Below are 19,681 nucleotides of genomic sequence, written 5' to 3' on the forward strand. Positions count from 1 at the left end.
CCCCCCCCCCCCCCCCCCCCACCCTCCCCCGACCCTCCTCAACACTCATGCCAGGCAACCCTGACCCAATCGTGCACAGATAATGCAAGCCTGGCATTCTGGTAGTGCCTATCTGACATCCTGGCAGTGGCAGGCTAGCAGCCGGGTGGCACTGTCAGGGTGGCACTGCCATGGTGTCCAGGTGGCACAAGCAGTGCCAGGGCACCACCGTGCCCAAAGGACATGCAGCTGGAGGCATTAAATCTCCTGGGAGACCCCCACGACTTCCGTTCCTTCTGGTTCCTGTTTGCACTAGTGCTAAACGGCGTGCACCAGAAGTCTCAGAGGCGAAGGGAATGAATCCCAAAGCATCAGGTATCTCTGGAATCTGCACATTAGAGTGAGATAACTGTCAAAAAGTGATCCCACCCACAATGAGCGAGATATACATCGCAACGTCTTCCGAGATCGCGTTGGATCTCATGAGGCATTGTGAGCTAGGTAGATCCCGGGAGCGGGGTCTCCCGGCTGTTCTCAGCCACGTGTGCCTCGCTGAGTGCTGAACTAAAGACGCCAGCAAGACCGGCTCCTCAGAGATTGGGCCACCATTTTGAAGGTTGCCCGATCTCAAAGTTATATTGTGGGTCCCCCACAACCCCTCCCACAGGCATCGTGACCCCCGCAGACATGGGCAACGCCCCTAACCCTGAAACCTAGAAGGGCTGTCTTCCCCCATCATTAAAAGTCCGTGAGCCCAACCCCACCCCCCCCCCCCCCCACCACCACCACCACCACCAAGCAGTGAGTGTGCTTGGCCCCACACCATCCATCGAGGCATCGTCGTCCCCTCCTCCCCAAAGTGAGCATATCCCGCTCTGGGGTCGCTGAGGGTCCCCCACCTTTAAGGCCCCCACTTTCACTCCCCCTTTCACTCTCCCACACTTAGCCCCTCCCTTCATAACCCCTTCTCCCCCGCTTTCATTGGCCCCCCTTAGGCCCAGCTCCTTGGCATTGCCCCTTGGTATCTGGACACTGCCCCCTGGCATCCGGGCAGTGTCAACCTGGCATCCCTGCAGTGCCAGGGCCCTCTGAACCCTCACAACTGGCTTCCAGTTTTGGAGACCATTAGTAATTCACATCGACGTCAGGCCTCGCCAGTGAATACGGCCTCAACCGGACTGCACATATTTAAATTAGCTTAATTATTCATTTAAATATGCGATCTGGATCACGCCCTCGCTGGTATGATCCAGATCATGTCGGGTGTAGCGCGTTGGGTTTATCACGTGCAGCTCGGCGCCCGGTTCAAAACCCATTTTTGGCCTCTCCCTGTTATGCACCCAACGTATCGTGATCGGCGCCGAGTGCAACATGGTGGGAAAATCGCACCCTATGTCTGAACATCCAAAGCCCAAATCCCCAGCTTTTCCTCATTTTTTTAAAAACCTTTTTATTTGTCACATTTTCATCATTTTCACCATACAAACAAAAAAATGAAGAAACAACAGCAAAAATGACCCCACCAATATGCAGCCTAAAACATGGACTCGCAAGTTCAAAACAAGTTTAAAAACAAAAATCAAACAACAAACCAAACCCCCCCCCCCCCTCTCCTCCTCCCCCCTTAATGTTCAATGGTATCCAACTCCCGAAAGTGCATGATAAACAAACCCCATGAATTGTCTACCCCCCCCCCCCCCCCCCCCCCCCCCTCCCCAGGAACAGATCCTGTACTGCCCTAATCCCCCTCTCCTCCCACCTCCAAAACCTCGCATTCAGCCTCCCTGGCTTCAACCTATGGTTCCCCCTAATCGGCATCCTCCCCAACTCGGCCCCCAGATTAAAGTGCTGCCTAAACTGCCTCCAGTTCTTCATAGTTGCCACCACCACCGGACTCATCGAATGCTTGCCGAGGGCGATCGGAAGTGGCGCCATTGCCAGCGCCCTCAACACTGACCCCCTGCATGAGCACTCCTCCATCTTAACCCGCTGGGACTCTCTCTCTCTCTCTCCCTCCCCCCCGCCCCTACTCCCCCCTCCACGACCCAGCCCCAGAAAACCATCATCAGAAAACCCAACTCCCAACCATTCCCATCCCTCATACAAAACAAATTAACATCCTTTAACAGCAAACAAGAAATGAAACTATGTACAGCATTTCACCCATTTTCCCTCAGTACAAATCTAAACCCCAGTCCCATTTCTCATTGCCATCCCAGTCCTTCAGTCTTCACGAATGCCTTTGTTGCCTCCACCATCTCAAAGTAGAAATCCTTCTAGTTGTAGGTCTCCCTCAGCTTAGAGTGTAGAGTGCGACCTTCACCCGACTGAGGGCCGCCCGCCTTCTCGCCTACTCCACGGTTAAGTTCTGGTATATACGTATACCAACTCCTTCCCACTGCACCTCACGCCTCTTTTTCACCTAACTCAGCAATAAAGTGAAAACTGATGTAGGTTCAATTCAGCAATGCCTCATGTTTATAGAACACTAATGAAGCCAGCTATTCAGAATTAGATGCAATTACCATTAGTCAAACTCTATATTCGAATTATTTGTGTGGTGTGCTTCATCAGAGCTTTAAGTTACATTTGGACTAGGTCCTAATAATAGTGACATGCTAAAATCTCAGTATTGAGTGCCTGCTCCTGAAGAGTGTTCCCTTTAAAGTCCAGGACAGACTCAGCTGCAGAAGACATCCCTGTACTCCCCACCGATATGATTTCTGTTAACGCAAGGAAGCTCAAAATAACAGCATCTCCCGAACTGTGTCTTTAAAAAAAAGTCACCAGTTGTAAACTGTTAAATTTTGCAGTTGGCAAAGCAAGTTGGTTATCAAGTCAAGCTGTTCCACCAACTGCCAGTCTAATTGATTGTTTAGTGCAAGGTAACTGTGTCAGCATATAATGAGTATTCACAGCCTGCACAGCTTGAACCGTTTCACAAGTTCCTTCAGTGTGTACTGGGCTGGTGATAGAGAAATCTGAAAACCACCATCGACTGCATCTTTTATTCTAAAAAAAAACCCTTGTCTCTCTGGGAATGAATTATATGTGGACTATCTGGATTTGAGTGAAGGGTCTTCCTTATACCCAGCAGAACACAATGTATATTGACAAGTTGAGTTGGCAAATGAATGGCATACTTTGGATAAATGTGAGGTTATCCACTTTATAGCAAAACCAGGAAGGCAGATTATTATCTGATTGGAGAGGGGCATGCGCAATGAGGCCTAGGTGTCCTCGTACACTAGTCATTGAAGGTAAGCATTCGGGCGTTAAAGAAGACAAATGGTATGTTGGCCTTCATGGGGAGAGGATTTGAGTACAGGAGCTGGGATGTCTTGCTGCAATTATACAGGACCATGGTGAGACCACATCGGGAATATTTTGTGCAGTTTTGGTCTTACCTGTGGTCCTTGCTCTTGAGGGAGTGCAGAGAAGGTTTACCAGACTGTTTCCTGGGATGACAGGGCTGACGTACGAGGAGAGATTGAGTCAGTTAGGATTATATTCGCTGGAGTTCAGAAGAACGAAGAGGGATCTCGTAACAGGACCAGACAGGGTAAATACAGGAAGGATGTACCCGATGGTGGGTGTGTCCAGAACCAGGGGTCACATTCTGAGGATTCGGGTTAGACCATTTAGCACTGAGATGAGGAGCAATTTCTCCACCCAGAGAGTGGTCAGTCGGCCTGTGGAATTCGTTACCACAGAAATAGTTGAGGCCAAGACATTTTGGCAGGGTTCTCTGTCATCCGACACCGGAATTGGGAAAGGGGATTTGGTGGAGAATCGGTTTTGGTGCCACGTGCCGGGTTCACACCAAATCGCAATTCTCTTGTGCCTCAACAGTGACATAAATGAGTTCAACTCCGTGTACATAGTAAACGGCATTTGCCACCATCATTAGTGGGCCTGACCCAGTGTCATGGCTGATGGAGAGAGAGGAAGTGGGACATGGAGAGGCGCGACCATGTGCTGCCAATCCTAACACTGGCTGGGTTGGCTGGGGTGGGGAGGGGGCCCTGACAAGGCCCGGGGAGGAGGGACTGGCAGTGACAGGAGCATGTGCCATGGAGCCGGGGTGGTGCCCCACAGAACTGGGGTGGTGTCCAGGCAGGACCACCATTGCCGGGCTTGCAAGGCAGCCATTTTGCTGCGCATCCCACTGACCACCCACCTTGGCCTATGGTTCTGCAGCGTGCCACCAGCCATATGGGTGCCCCCATTATCCCCGCATCACACCCCCCACCGTCTGCCCCCCTCCCCCACGCCATACCCCCACCCCCAATCTACCGCCACCTGCTGGCGGAGCATCACATGGCCCGCCCAAGGGCAACGGCCACAGTAGCCCCCTCAGGATGGCCCCAGAAGGGGGCCGCGGAGCATACTGCTAACAAGGGCAGTGTCAACCAATAGTACCCCTAGCAGCAGGGGCAGGTGCCAGCCAGATGTCCCCAGGGGCCGGGCACTGATGGTGTACTCGCTATGCTAACATGTCGGCCTTTCACCCTCTGCAGACAATGGATTTTGGAATTCAACCAGCAATGGTGGCCTTCCTGCTGGTCGCCGCACCCCGGGGGATGCCCTGCGGATGTACGAGCTGGAGCTGCTGAAGGAGGAGGAAGCTGTAGCAGCAGAACCGGTACCAGAGGAACATGAGGCAGCTGGTGAGGATGAAGAGCTGGCCACCCAGGAGGAGGACAATGTGCAAAGGAGGTGCTGCATGAGGCCTCGAGTGTACCGGCCGCGCCTGTCATTCGAGGACCTGCCGGGCCGGGCATGCCGTCAAAGTCTCTGGCTGAACGACATATCTACCTGATAGTGGCACAACTGGCACCGTGGGGCTAAGAGGGAATGGCGGAGATGCCCGCTCCCGGTAACCGGCACAGTGACGGTTGCCCTGAACGTATACGCCACGGGGGTCTCCCAGGTGCCGAGTGAGGACCTGTCCGGGACATCTCGGTGCACAGGTGCATTTGTGCCATCATGGAGGCCCTATATGCCCAGTTGGCATAATACATCCATTTCAATGTGGAGCGAGTCCACCAGGATACCCGGGCAGCAGAGTTCGCTGCCATCACTGAGATGCCCCTAGTCCAGAGGGTGATCGGCGGGATGCATATTCCCCGGCAAGCACCTGCAGATGGCAGGCCGCTCTTAACAAACCTAAAGGGGTTCCACTCGTTGAACGTGTAGCTGGTGTGTGGCAGGTGAGACCCATACAACGGTGCCCTTGCTGCGACCAGGAGCATGATCAAGCGATGCTTTGGCATCTTGAAGATGCGGTTCAGGTGCCTGGACCTTATTGAAGGGGCCCTCCAGTATAGTGATGGGAGGGTCGCCGACATCGTGGTGGCCTGCTGCGTCCTCCACAACATCACGCAGCATGGAGGAGGAGGGGGTCGGTGAAGGATGGGTAGGACATTGGTCCCGGGGAGCTGCTGGTGGCCTCACCATGTGTGCACCAGGGCTAATATGGAAGGGCGTTCTGATCGCCTCCAGGTTCACTGACTAGGGGTGGTGGGACTGGTCAGGGGCACGGACACCGCATCCCACCCCCGTCTGCAACCCTATCCATGAATCCACAGAGTGTGAGCTCTGGGTTGGCAGTCACAGCGGGTATGGTCCATGGGATGCATGATGATGCTCTGGGTTGAGGTTTGGTGCTCCGCATCGTTTGACAACCTCTGACTCCTGTTCACGGTTGCACTTCCTACCATTTACCTGGGCGATCCCTGCTTACGAGGTGGCCATTTATTCAGACGGCGCCATCGATTCCCTGGGGTGGTGGTGGTGGTAAGGGGGGGGGGGGGGGGGGGGGGGTGTGCCATGAAGGGACACTGGAGCAGTGAGTGCCGGCTGAACTGCGGTCCCTAGGCCAAGCCCACACCCAACATTCGACCATTTCCCGCCCCCCACCCCGCCCCCTCTGCGACCAGCGTTGGCCAACGCACCCTTTTGACAGAGCACCGAGTCAGTGTGTAACATTGTGCACAGGTGTTTAATGTGAAAACATGTACACAGATTTGTGCCCACATTGTGGTTGCCTGCTGCGTACTCCACAACATCGCCAGAAAAATAGACACCAGTTAAGTTGACACGGGTGCAGGGCTAAACAGTGCCCAACAGCCATGTCAACTTAACTGGTGACTATTTTCTGGCCTAATGGGCTCTAACGCTATGCTCAGGTGGTACAGCAGGAGTGGAGGCGGCCTGCTGTGATTCCCACCCTGTGACCTGGTCCACTGTGGCTGGGGTGAACAGGCCTGGATGGGACTGGCTGCTGCCCGGGTTTCCCAGGTGACGTGGTGTTACCCTGTTCTGCCTGCTGCCATGTGATTCGCCAGGGACAGGAGGGGGGATTGTGGGGGAGGGGGGGAAGGTAGTCCGAGGTGCTGCGGTGTTCCGGCACCTCCTCTGCGGGAGTCACCAGCCTGGCCTCATTACCCATCACCTCTTCCACTGTTGGGGTGCCCAATGGCCTGGGCTCCTCTGTAGGACGGAGTGTGGAAGCAGAGCTAACCCCTGAGGCCCCCTGCCAGTCCTGGAGGCCCGCTGCAGTCTCGACCAGGGTCTGCATGCTCGCAGCCATGGAGCACAGGGAATGGGCCACTTCCATCTGGGACTGCACCACATCACGCTGCCATTGTACCACATCAGCCAGTGACTGCACCATCTCCCTCTGCGACTGGGCCACCTCTCTCCAGCACCTGAGCAATGCCACACATTCTGAGCCATGGCCCGCTGTGACTGGGCCGTGCTCAGGAGGGCTGCTGCAATGTCCTTGTGGCCTTGGCACACGGCTGCCTGTGAGAGGGCAGCCCTGTCCTCGTCCTTGGCCAGCGCCTGCACAGAATGCCTCAGGCCATGGACGTGCTGATCCATTGCTGAAATATTCGCTCCTCAGGCCTCCACCGCAGATGCCACCTGTGCACTGTTGGCACGCATGGCGCTCCTGCATGCGGTTGGACTCTTCTAACTGCACCTGCAGTTACTGAATGCTTGCCAAGAACCCCTCATGTAATCCCTGACTCTGCGACTGCATCTCCACAATCGATGGACTGTCCGTTCCAGAAGCCTGAAACCCATCTAGACGGCAGCTAGTGTCTGGGGTCGGCCTGCCTCCAACCACGCACCCCCTCAGGAGTTCCTACCTCCACCTGCTGAACCGGAGCATGTATGCGGTGCACAGCAGATAGTGTCCCAGGAGCCTCTTCACAAACATACCCAACCAAGGTGATGCCCAACCACTCTGGGGTGGTGGAGGGAGACAGCTGTGATGGGAAATCAGTGTCATCCCCGTACGTGAGCTCCAGGGTGTCCTGAGATGTGGGTCGATGCTGTCCTCATCGCTGCCCAGCACCTGGTGTTCTGGCTGGGGCCGGGGTCGGGGGACACCAGAAGGACCCGCCCCATCACCTGCAGCTCCTGCAAGACATTAGACAAGACACATGATTGCATCGCAGGCCGGGAGGGAGTGAGGGTGTGTTGGCGGGGGGGGGGGGGGGGGGGGGGGGGGGTGGTTCTGGGGGAAGTGGGTGTGTTAGGAGGGGGGTTGTGGGGAAAGGAGCTGTGTTGGGAGGGGGTTGGGGATTGGGGATTGGGGATTGGGGAGGGCGTGTTGGTGTGGTGCAGCGGGGTAGTGGCAACCAGTATGGGTCCCAGCATGTGGTGCAGGGTGGGTGTTCGGCCACCCTCCAGGTGGGGGGTGGGGGTGGATGGGTAGGGTTACAGGTATGTGGGACAGGGGTTGGTGCCAGGGGCACAGTGCTGCCCACTCACCTTGGCCACCCTGAGGACTCTGTGCAGTTTTTTTCCTGCACTGCTGGCCAGTCCGCACGGTGTTGCCCATGGCGCTGGCCACCTCTGCCACCTGTGTCCAGGCCTGGTGAATGGCGGCGGCTTCAGGCCTTCTTCCCACCCTGGGATGCAGGGTTGCCCACTTCTCCTCCACAGCTTCCAGGAGGCCAACAGGTCCGTGGAAGCCTCGGGACCGTGCATCTTACTGCCATTTTTTTGACTGGAATGGTGCATGTGGGGAGTGAAGTGTGTATATGCGGCTGCAGCTTGTCAGGCTCCTGAGTGCCAATCTGGCACCGTTTCTCATTGGAATTGACTGTGTTCCATGTGGCACCAGTGCTAGCCCCTTAAAGGTCATTGAATCGGTCCAGGTGCAGCGCCATTTCTGCTGTCGTAGAACTCTACGAATCCTGCCCCAACATCAACACTGGGGCTGGGATTCTCCGAGCCCGGGTGCCAGTCGGGGGCCATTGAAAGAGGCCCCTACGGCGATTCTCCGTGGTTGACTGGCCGAGTTCCCACCAGCGTGGTTCTAACATGGCTCCACCCAGCGGGAGCTCGGGCACACGGCCGCAGTGGCTTTCCTGGTGGGGGGGTGGGGGACAGACTCCGGGAGGTGGGGGAGGGGTGCCTCCATGACAGCCAGACCCACAATCGGGGTCCACCAATCGGCAGGAACTCGCGATCCGGGGGGGGGGGGGGGGGGGGGGGGGCAACCTTCTTCCGCGCCGGCCGCTGTGTGGCTCCGCCATGTTGCGCAGGCCTGGGACAGAGGCAGCTGCCGCGCACATGCACGGACCCCCGGATGGCAGCGCAGGACCACATATCGGCGACGGCGCTACGTGCAGCACTCCGGCACCGTGCTGGTCCCCTGTGCGCCATGGAATCGCTGGGCCAGGAGGCCCGTTAACGCCGGCGTGAAACAGTCCGGTGTTTATGCTGGCGTCAACACTTAGCCGCCATATTGCAGAATCCCGGCCTTCGTCTCTGGAATGGGGAATCCAGCCGTTTTTAAGATGCAGTTAGCGATAGCACTTGGAGCAAAGGGGATCAAAGGATATGGGGGAAAGGCGGGATCAGGCTATTGAGTTGGATGATCAGCCATGATCCTAATGAATGCCGGAACAGGCTCGAGGGGCCAAATGGCCGCCTCCTGCTCCTATGTTTTATGCTTCTATGTTTCTAGTACTTGTGGGGGTGCATCTTTAGTGATTAATGTTAGGTTATTGTTGCTGGATGAGTTTATATTCTTCTGTGCCTCAGTCCTCAGAGTGCACAGGTATTTTATGCACTGGTATTTTAGCTTTGTTGGCATTTTTTGCAGACCAATGGCCCGAGACTTCTAATCTTTCTGATGTTCAGGGAATAGGTTTTATATCAAAAATGGCACATTTATGTTTCAAGTAGTGTAATAACTTAGTAAAACAATGGTTGTCTTTTTCTCCCCGTGACTATCAATACCTGACATCAAATTAGTGTGCACGCTGCGTTATTGGTGGTTGCAAATCTGAATCATTTCACTTATGTGTCCGGTTAAATTAGCATGATTTGTTTCCGATTTTGAATTGTTTCCAGTCAGGCAGTGAATCAATATTCTTTGGGAATGTCTTATTTTTGTGAGAGATTTAAATTTGTTCACCACACAGAAATCCAGCATCTGCAAATATATTTCACTACATTATGTGGAGCGTGAGGTTTGAATTCTGAATTTAAATTCCGAAAATAAATCTGTAAATGTATATTTTGCAAGTGTAAAACTATCAGGAACAGGTATCTATACTTTGACAAAAAGCCTTAATCAAGATATTCAGGTGACAAAATTGAAGCTTTTCAATCAGCTATTTCCATTATTTTCACGTTTTTTTTGTGAAATGCCTTCACACTCCCTGAAAGTTGGAGTTTATACTGAAGAAAAGTTGTGCTCACGTGAAAATATCTTCTCGTCAGTTGCCTGTTACACCCCAGTTCAAAATTGCAAACAGTACCGGATGCAGAATAAACAAATATTTCACCAGGTGGCAGTAGATTCCAGTTCATTCACCCTTGGGATTGGCTTGTGGAACTACTTTATTTCTGCATCTCTTTTTAAAAATAAATTTAGAATACCCAATTATTTTTTTTTCCTAATTCAGGCACAATTTAGCGTGGCCAATCCACCTACCCTGCACATCTTTGGGTTGTAGGGGTGAGACCCACGCAGTCACGGGGGAGAATGTGCAAACTCCACACAGACAGTGACCTGAGGCCGGGATTCGAACCCGGGGCCTCAGCGCTGTGAGGCAGCAGTGCTAACCACTGCACCACCATGCTGCCCTATTTCTGCATCTCTTGCAATATTAGTACCAGACTTTTACTGGTTTACGGTCCAATCTTCACCATTCAATGTATTTTTCAATAAAGACATTTCATGCCAATGTGCAGTCATATTGTCATCATAGCACATTCATTTATCTTTAATTATTTACCAGATATAAAATATTGACTCTCTTTGATCCTGATCCCATCATGATATATTCATAAAAAGGATTTATGGGGTAATGCATAGCTGACTGTGCGTTAGAATCACAAACACGTTCAAGTTGCTAACACTCCTTGCCCCCATCTTCATCCTGGACTGTGTACAGAATTACTTATGTACCTTGGCATTGCCAAAAAGAAAACAAATAATTCAGTGCTTTTCAGATTTCATTTGGCCCAAATAAAGCTTAAACCGCAATGAAACAAAGATTTCCACTTTGCTTTTCAAAAGGAGTTTAGAAAATTGATTTGAAAATAAATTAAAGAATTAAACTACCATTAAATCGGGACCAGTTTTCTTTACCTTAACAGCCTCAGCCACTGCCCCTCTGATATTTATCTTTCACTGGATCAAGTCAAGTGTGGAGAAGCCTACCTAGTGAACAAGTATGTTCTTTTAAGCACCATTAACGGCTGAGGCTCATGGTGCTAAATGCTTAAGCAGCTTTTTTCAACCAAGAGTGGAGAATAAGTAATGCTGGTAAAAGAACAGGTTGACGGGAAGATGGATTGAGCGCATAATTGAGCAGTGCACCAAAATTCTGCACCCAGGTTTTAGCCCGACATTGTGATGGGGCCAGGATCAGAGGTACACAGGTGATACTGGACCAAAGTGGGTGGCATTAGTTTAGTCAGCAGTAATCAGGAAACAATTGTGGCTCATCCAATATATATTTGCATTGGATATGACAGGATGATGCAACCTTTGCTGTCTTCATAAACAATTATTCAAGTTTAGCTTCTCATAGCTTTTGAAGGTTTTTGATTACTGTTCAATGGCTATGTTTGTTTGATTTGTAGCCCCGATGACCTGCTGAATGCTCTCAATGAAGGGATAAGTCGTGCTGATATCATCATTACTTCAGGGGGTGTATCCATGGGAGAAAAGGTAATCACCTTGAAATGTAGCGACATATCTTGTGAATTGTATTGGATATGCATGGAATGGTCGGTGTGTGCACAGTCATGCTTCCTCTTAAATCAGTAGAATTAGAATGCTCCTACTTTGAGGCCCTTTCAATAGCCTGTAGTATATTACTTAAGAGATAAATTATTAAAATACCAGGAAATGTGGGTTCGTCCAGAGGTGGCAGCCGTTTATCGACTTCTCTGGGGAAAATTAAACTGTTGGCAGATAAAATAATTGGGGGGTGGGGGATTAGGGAATGAGGGGGGTAGGGGGAGATAGTTTAGTTTAGTTTAGGCGAGACCAGCGAGTGGAGGAGGATGGACTGGGGAACTGTGTGTGTAAGCCATGTTGGCTGGGTATGGTTGTTGGTTGGGGGGAGGTTATTTACTGAGTTATGTTTATATTTGTAATTGTTGTTATAAAATCATAAATGCCTTTAATAAAATGTTTTTCAAAAGAAAAATACCAGGAAATGTGAATTCAGACAAAGAATATAAGATTGAAGGATAACGGACACAAGGAGAAACAAATGAGCCAAATATGGGAATGTCATATTTGAAATTTCAACCATAGGATGTGGACATCACTGGCCAAGCCAATGTTCATTGCCCATCCCTCATTGCCCTTTAGAAGGTGCTGGTGAGTTGCCATCTTGAACCACTGAAGTCCATGTGGTGAAGATACTGACAGGAATTTGACCCAGATCGATGAAGGAAAGGCAATCATTTTTCAAATCAAGATGGGGTGTGTGGCTTAGAGGGGAACTTGCGGGTGGTGACATTCTCATGTATCTCCTGCTCCTGCCCTTATGGGTGATAGAGGTTGTGGGTTTCGACGGTGCTGTCAAAGTTGGTGAGTTGCTACAGTGCATCTTGGAGATGGTACATACTGCTGCCATTGTGTGTCACTGGTGGAAGGAGTTAATGTTTACACTAGTGGGGTACCATTCAAGTGGACTGCATTGAACTGGATGGTGTTCGAGCTTCTTGACTGTTGTTGGAGCTGCACTCATCCAGCCAAGTGGAGAGTATTAGAGGTGAGCAACCTGGCAGAACCCAAAGTAAGCAACAGTGAGCATGTGCATAAATAATAAGTGCAGTTTGCTAACATTGTTGTTGATATCTTCCATTACTTTGCTGATGATTGAGAGTAGGCTGATGGAACAGCAATTGACCACAGGATACAATCCTGGACAATTTTCCACTCAGTCTTTTGAGGCCTGAATAGTTTGGGAGCACCTTCAGTACTCAGCGGAAAGGTTGTCAGGGCCCATGGCCTTTGTTTATCCATTGTGCTCAGCTGTTTCTTGATACCATGTGGAGTGAATTGAATTGGTTGACCATACCTCGATAATGCTGGAGACCCCCGAGGCAGGACAGGGTGGATCATCTACTTGGAATTGGCATCAAGATAATTGTGAACACTTCAGCCTTGTCTTTTGTATTTGTCGAGAATAGGAGTGTCCATGGAGCTTGAGTTGTTTAATTACCCACCACCATTCATGACTGGATATGGAAGACTGCAGAGGTTTGATCTGATCTGTTTGTTGCAGGCCAGTTTAGCTCAGTCTATAAAATGCTGCTTCCGCTATTTACTATGCTTGTAGTCCTGTGTTGTTGCATCACAAGGTTGGCACCTCATTTTCCGGAAAGGCAATGGCAAACCACTGCAGTATTTTGCCAGGCAGAACATAATCGAATGAACGACCATGGTCACCAATGCCCTCTCAGGACATGGTACCTGGAGGAGGAGGTATGTTGTCCCAGAATGCTCTTTATACTCCTGATTGAACTAAGGTCAGTCCGCTAGCTTTAGCCTATGGTAGAGTGAGGGATATGCCAGGCCATGAGGTTGCAAATTGTAGTGGAAATCCAATTCTGCTATTGTTGATGTCCACAGCATCTAATGGGTGCCCAGCTTTGAGTTGCTAGACCTGTTCTGAGTTTATTTCAGTTAGCATAGGGGTAGTTTCATATAAGACGGTGGTGGATGTCCTCATTGTGAAGATGGGACATTGTCTCGATAAGGATCGAGTGATGATCATTCCTTCCTTGGATGGATGCACCTGTAATAGGTAAATTGGGAAGGGCAAGGTCATGTAGATTTTTCCCTCGGGTTGGCTAACTCATCTCTTTAGCACCTGACAGAAAGTCAAAACCAAGATGAACCTGGTTCACAAACCACCTGGAATATCATTGGGGAGCATAGTCAGAACATTTTGCACCACAACAATGCTCCTAATCTACTCTTCTACAGAATCCCACTCTTCCTCATAATCCCATGACTGTCACACAGATCCTGGATGTGAAGCTAAATGTTGCAATAAAGACAGAGTTGGGGTGTTTGTATCCACTCCAAATGAGTGTCTCCTTAGGAGCCTCACGTTGTCCCACTTCCCATTCCTTAAGACACCATCGTTCTCTGTGGGATGGAAAAAGTCATGATCCCCACAGACCTTTTCATTCACAAACATTTGGACTACCCGCTAAGAAAATGCTTAAAATGGAGCCGGCCATTCTGGAAAAAAGCTCATCTTCATGTAGTTGATATCAACCCACTATCTCAATGAATAGGATCAATAGACGCTCATTATTGACCCAATAGAAAAAGTGAATGGCTGCGACCTTCTTCAAGGACTGTGAAAAGCGTTCAACCGAAACCACTCAGGACATTGCTGAAGGAGCCACCTGCTTCAGTGTAAGGTGTGGGACAACTTGAAGTGCAATTGTGGCCATGAGTTCCAGATCATGGAACACATCACATCAACCTGTCCAGTAAGATCTGTTGCCGGCAGGCACCTCATTTCACCACTGAGCGTCTCAGGGATTCACCAAATGAAGAGCCAAACTAGAAATCCCATTGTAAGCTTTTACCATGCTAGAAATGGAGTAGTATTATCAGTAACTCACCTGCATTTACGGGGACTTTTATGTTGTCTCTGTGGGCAAAAGCAGTTAATCCAGGTACACGATGTTTACAGAGTAATTCTCAGATTGCGATATAATAATTATTTTTCCTGTATTACACTACCGTCAAATACAACACAAAAGTCCTTTCTAAATTTTATTAGGGAACGAATCATTGTCTGACAAACTAATTCATAAATGGCCCATGAATATCGAAACAGCTTTGAAGAATACAACGTGACTGATTGTAATGCATCCCCTTTGCTGAGTATGACAAGCAGCCGTCTTTTCACATCCATCCAACACTCATGCCTGAGTCCACGGAGATAAGCCTCACTAAAAGATTACTCTTCTTATTAGTCATACCTGTCAACACATCCTTGGTACAATGAGCATTTGATTTGCATTTGTACATTGATAACCACTGTTTGTGCATTGTTTCTGTCCACGGGTTCAAAGTAGCTCAAGGCAGGTTTTAGTGTGTAAAATTATCAGCACTTTCTCATCTATTTCCACCATAAAATTTAGGAGACTTATCAGCTGTTATTGAGTGGGAAAGGTTATTTATCTACAGGCAATGGGTTATCTTTCTTCATTTTAAATATTCTGGGAAAGCCCCTCTATTCCTTTGCATTTTAATCTTCCGCGTGCACTTGCTGCAGGTTAGAAGATAAGCGAGTTGAAATATTACACAAAGCAACCGTTTAAATATTGACAAACAAATCTGTTTTGTTAAAAATGCGTCTTATTTGGTTGAACAACGATCAGAATTCTGCCTGACTTGTAAAATTCTACTGTGCAGCCATTCATATTGTGGAATAAAATGCTGAAATAACTAGCTCTCAGACAAGAACCAGTTGCCCCTTTCTATATTTCTGTAGTATTGCCCATATAAAGAATTTAATTGCAAACAATACCAAAAATGGTGGACCAAGTGGAAGAGGGAAAAGAGGTTGGGGTGATGACTGAATAATCAAAATAAAGGGGAATTTTGAAAACAGGAAGAATAATAGCAAGTTGTAGCTGTTGCCATTTTGGGATTGACGGTGGGATAGGGGATTGGATAGATGATTGGGTTAGGGGTGGCACATTGGTTAGCACTGCTGCCACACAGTGCCAAGGACCCAAGTTCAATTCTGACCTTGGGTGTCTGTGTGGAGTTCCCATTTTCTCCCCACATCTGCATGGGTTTCCTCCGGGTGCTCCAGTTTCCTCCCACAGTCCAAAGATGTGCAGGTTAGGTGGATTGGCTATACTAAATTGCCCCTTAGTGTCCAAAAGGTTAGGTGGGGTTATTGGGTTACGGGGATAGGGTAGGGCTCTCCAGAGGATCATTGCAGACCCAATGGGCTGAATGACTTCCTTCTCTACTGTATGGATTCTATGATTCTGTGACTTCAGCTGGATACCACCACTGCCCTGCCTTAAGTTATCTTACACACCATTGTTTTGCCAGGCCCACTTGAATTCTTCAGGACAAGTGGCCCTCCAGTGAAGCCGATTCATCACTGCACATCTTTAGGTTGTGTGAGTCGGCGCTTCAGATAGTGCATACCCAGATTTTTGTAAAACCAGATGAAGGCACCATGCCATTCTTCCCAGCCTCAATTTGGATGAAGTCCCCCTTGCATTTGAAAGCAGACCGATTTCCCTGGCAACACATTTATCAGCAAACAGGTGGCAAAGAGTGATGCTGCTACAGGGGTAAACACAGTCCAATTCAGTCCACAATTAAGGAGCTTTTGAATGAGTACCTATGGGATGAATCATTTCCGTAACTGTCGCAACTTAATACCCACGTCTTTGCAAATTAAACCCGATTGTCAAATGCTTAGTTCAAAAAATTAATGTTATTATTGAACTGAAACTCTAACCTTTGAGAGTTATCCTGTCCACCTGAGCACAATTTCTTGGCCGAATATCATAAATCTTAACATTCGGAATTCCAGTGGCAACCACGCCTTAGACAGTAGCGCACAGGTGGCTCCCGGGCGAGACAACGTCCTGATGCACCTGATTAGGTGGCTGAACGAGGCTGGATTCAGCAGCAAAATGTGAGTGGTGAAAGATTCTTCTCAGGGCAGCACGGTGGCACAGTGGTTAGCATTGTCGCCTACGGTGCTGAGGACCCGGGTTCGCATCCCGGCCCTGGGTCACTGTCCGTGTTGAGTTTGCACATTCTCCCCGTGTCTGCGTGGGTTTCGCCCCCACAACCCAAAAGATGTGCAGGATAGGTGGATTGGCCACGCTAAATTGCCCCTTAATTGGAAAAAATAATTGGGTACTCAAAAAAAAATTTTTTAAGATTCTTCTCATCATATGCCCGTTACTCACCCAACCAAGGTGAGCATAAAAAAGGGAGGCCGGGAGCGCAGTTGAAGGCGAGATGGCAGCGGGCTCCGAGGCAGTGCTTCTGGCACATTGGTCGGCCTAGTGGTCGACACTTTAACATGAGAGTTCAAAAAAAATAGAATTGCAACCTCAGAAGATCTGGCCAGGGTTACGGATCCGATCCGGGAAGGATGGAGCAAAATCCTGAATCACAGGGAGCGTCGCTGGAAAAAATGGAGTCTGTGGCCGATTATGAGAACTGGCTGGCCTCGTTGGTAGCGGAATGTACCTTAGTGACAGAAAGTCCGAAGAAGCTGAAGTCGGGAGTTTTACATGGATGCTCCAGAAGAAACGAATAAGCGTTTGGGTGACCACAGGATCGGGAATTTGTAAATCCATTTGACTGGGTTTGGGTTTTGCTGTTGCTAGTTCGGCTGTTGTTTATTTGTGTTTCTCTTTTCCTCTTTTTTTATTCTCCTCCCTGTTTTTTTCTAATGTTGGGAGTTGTTTGTTCTGGGTTTGCGTGTGTACAGGGGGAGATGTGGAGGGCGGGACAGAGTTTATGATCAGTTGAGTGTGGGGGTGGTGAGGTGGGATTGGGGAAGGTGAGGTCCTCATATGGGGTCCACCATACTAATGGGAAAGCTGCCAAACGGAAGAGATGTGGGGGGCGAGATGGAGAGAGGGGTATAGTTATTTTCTTTCTTTGGCTTAGATTGTGGAGAGGAGGGAGGGGGTAGGCTGGGAGGACTGACATTGAGCCTACCGTTCGGGTGCAGATGTATAAGAGTCGATGGCTGTGGACGCCTTTTTGGAGGTTCCATTGGGTGCAAACAACGACCTGACAGAACAACGGCTAAGACAGAAATATAGCTGATTTTAGGTGAGTTGGTGACTTGGAATGTTTGAGGACTAAATGCACCTGTTAAGAGGTTGCCCATGTTTGTAAATTTGAAGAATCTAACGGCAGACATAATATTCCTACAGGAAGCTCATTTGAAAGTGGCAGATCAGACGAGACTAAGGAAGGGCTGGGTGGGTCAGGTCTTCCACTCGAGGCTTGACATGAAGAAGAGAGGGGTCGCTGTGTTGATGAGCAAGAAGGTGACTTTAGCAGCAGGGAAGATTTTGACCGATCCGGGTTGTAGATTTGAGCTGTTGAGTGGGAGGTTGGAAGGTCTCTCAGTGGTGCTGGGAAACATCTATGTCCCAAACTAGGATGATGTAGAATGCATGAGGCGAGTTCTAGCAAAGATCCCTGATTTGGATACTCACAGATTGATTCTTGAGGAGGGGGGATGTCCACAAGGGCTATTCCCAGATACAGTTCTTTGTTTTGGACAAGACATAGATGACACAAGTGGCTGGGGCTGAATACTCGGCGATTGTGATGGCTGATTACCCACCCCATTGGGTGGATCTATGGGTAGAGAGGGATTCCTCCCAAAGGTCCCAGTGGAGGATGGATGGAGGACTTCTTTCAGATAAAGGGAGAGGATAGAGGGGGCTATTCGTAATTGTGTTGACCAGAACGACGGGTGGGTATGTTGTGGGAGGCACTGAAAGTGCATAGGCTGAAGGTGGAGCGGGCTGAGCAGTCAAGATTAATGGAGGTGATTTTGACAGTTGATTGAAAATGCTCAGAGTGGCCTGAGGAGGCGCTATTTAAGGAGCGACAGAGGCTCCAAATGGAGTTCAGATTGGTTTTGACTGAAAAGGCAGTGAGGCGATTGCGTAAAGCTAGAGCGGAGAAGGCCAGCAGGATGCTTGCTCACCAATTGGGAAACAGGCGGCGGTGAGGGAGATAGGTAGGTTGCGGGATGAGGGATGCAAAGAGGTAACAGAGCCAGAGGAGATTAATGGAACCTTTGAGACCTTTTATCAGAAATCATCCCAGATGGAACCTCCACTGAGGGACGAGGAAAAAGACGCTATCTGGATAAGTTGGAGTTCCCAAGGGTAGAACAGGCAAGAGCCTAGGAGCTGGGAGCTACAGTATGGTTGCGGGAAGTGATGGAGTGTGTGGGGACGGTGCAGTTCAGGAAAGCCCCGGGCCCAGACGGATTTCCTGCCAAGTGGTTTGGTCGCTGCTAGGTCCCTTGTTGATGGGGATGTATAACGAAGAACTGGAAGAGGGTGAGCTCTTTCCCCTCCCCGTGTTGCAGGCATCTATCTCACTCATCCTAATAGAACATACAGTGCAGAAGGAGGCCCATCGAGTCTGCACCGACCCACTTAAGCCCTCACTTCCACCCTATCATCGTAACCCAATAACCCTCCTAACCTTTTTGGTCACTAAGGGCAATTTATCATGGCCAATCCACTTAACCTGCACGTCTTTGGACTGTGGGAGGAAACCGGAGCGCACGGAGGAAAGCCACGCAGACACGGGGAGAATGAGAAGACTCCTCACAGACAGTGATCCAGTGGGAAGTCGAACCTGGGACTCTGGTGCTGTGAAGCCACAGTGCTATCCACGTGCTACTGTGCTGCCCACTAATGAAGAACAAAGACCCCCAAACAGTGTGGGTCTTATCAGCCGATCTCACCTATTGAACCTTGACGCGAAACTTCTGGCAAAGGTTTTTGCTTCGCGAATAGAGGGCTGTGTGTCGGATGGGTTGGGGAAGACCAGGAGGGATTTGTTCAGGACAGGCAATTATCAACAAATGTACAGAGTCGATTGAATGTGATCATGATGCGGGAAGGAAATTAAAGTGGTGGTGTCTTTTGGATGTGAAGAAGGCGTTTGATCAGGTGGAGTGGGTGTACTTGCTTTGATGTATTGGAAAGGTTTGGGTTTGGACAGGGGTTTGTAGACTGGGTCAGATTATTGTACAAGGCCCCGAAGGATAATGGAGATTCTGAAAGAGTTTGGCACCTTCTCGGGATGGAAGCTCAATTTGGCTAAAAGTGAGGTGTTCCGGATGAGCACCAGCGGGCAGGAGGGTAGTTTGAGTAAGCTTCCGTTCTGGCTGGTGAGGTCGAGTTTCCTATATCTGGGGATACATGCGGCAAGAGACTGGACCCAACTACTAAGTTAAATTTGGAAGAATCGTGGAGAAGCTGAGGGAGGACGTCTGGAGATGGGATGTGTAACTGGCATTAACAGGGAGAGTTCAGACTGTAGAATTGGTGGTTCTGCCAAAATTCCAGAGTCTCCCAATTTTCTTGCCTAAATCGTTCTTTAAGAAGGTTAATAAGTTGATCTTGGGCTTTGTGTGGGGGAGAAAGA

General features: G+C 49.7%; 1 protein-coding gene across 22 annotated transcripts in view; it reads left to right on the top strand.

Annotated features, from left to right (window-relative positions):
- LOC119957355 (gephyrin) overlaps window positions 1–19,681 on the top strand; it is a 671,364-nt gene that overhangs the window by 612,860 nt on the left and 38,823 nt on the right. For all 22 annotated transcript variants that reach the window (XM_038785368.1, XM_038785379.1, XM_038785283.1 and 19 more), the window contains one exon: window positions 11,101–11,188. In XM_038785368.1, coding sequence (XP_038641296.1) covers window positions 11,101–11,188 — 88 coding nt within the window. The remainder of the gene's footprint in view (window positions 1–11,100; window positions 11,189–19,681) is intronic.

Source organism: Scyliorhinus canicula, chromosome 2 (genome assembly GCF_902713615.1).
Source record: "Scyliorhinus canicula chromosome 2, sScyCan1.1, whole genome shotgun sequence".
In the NCBI taxonomy this organism is placed as follows: domain Eukaryota; kingdom Metazoa; phylum Chordata; class Chondrichthyes; order Carcharhiniformes; family Scyliorhinidae; genus Scyliorhinus; species Scyliorhinus canicula.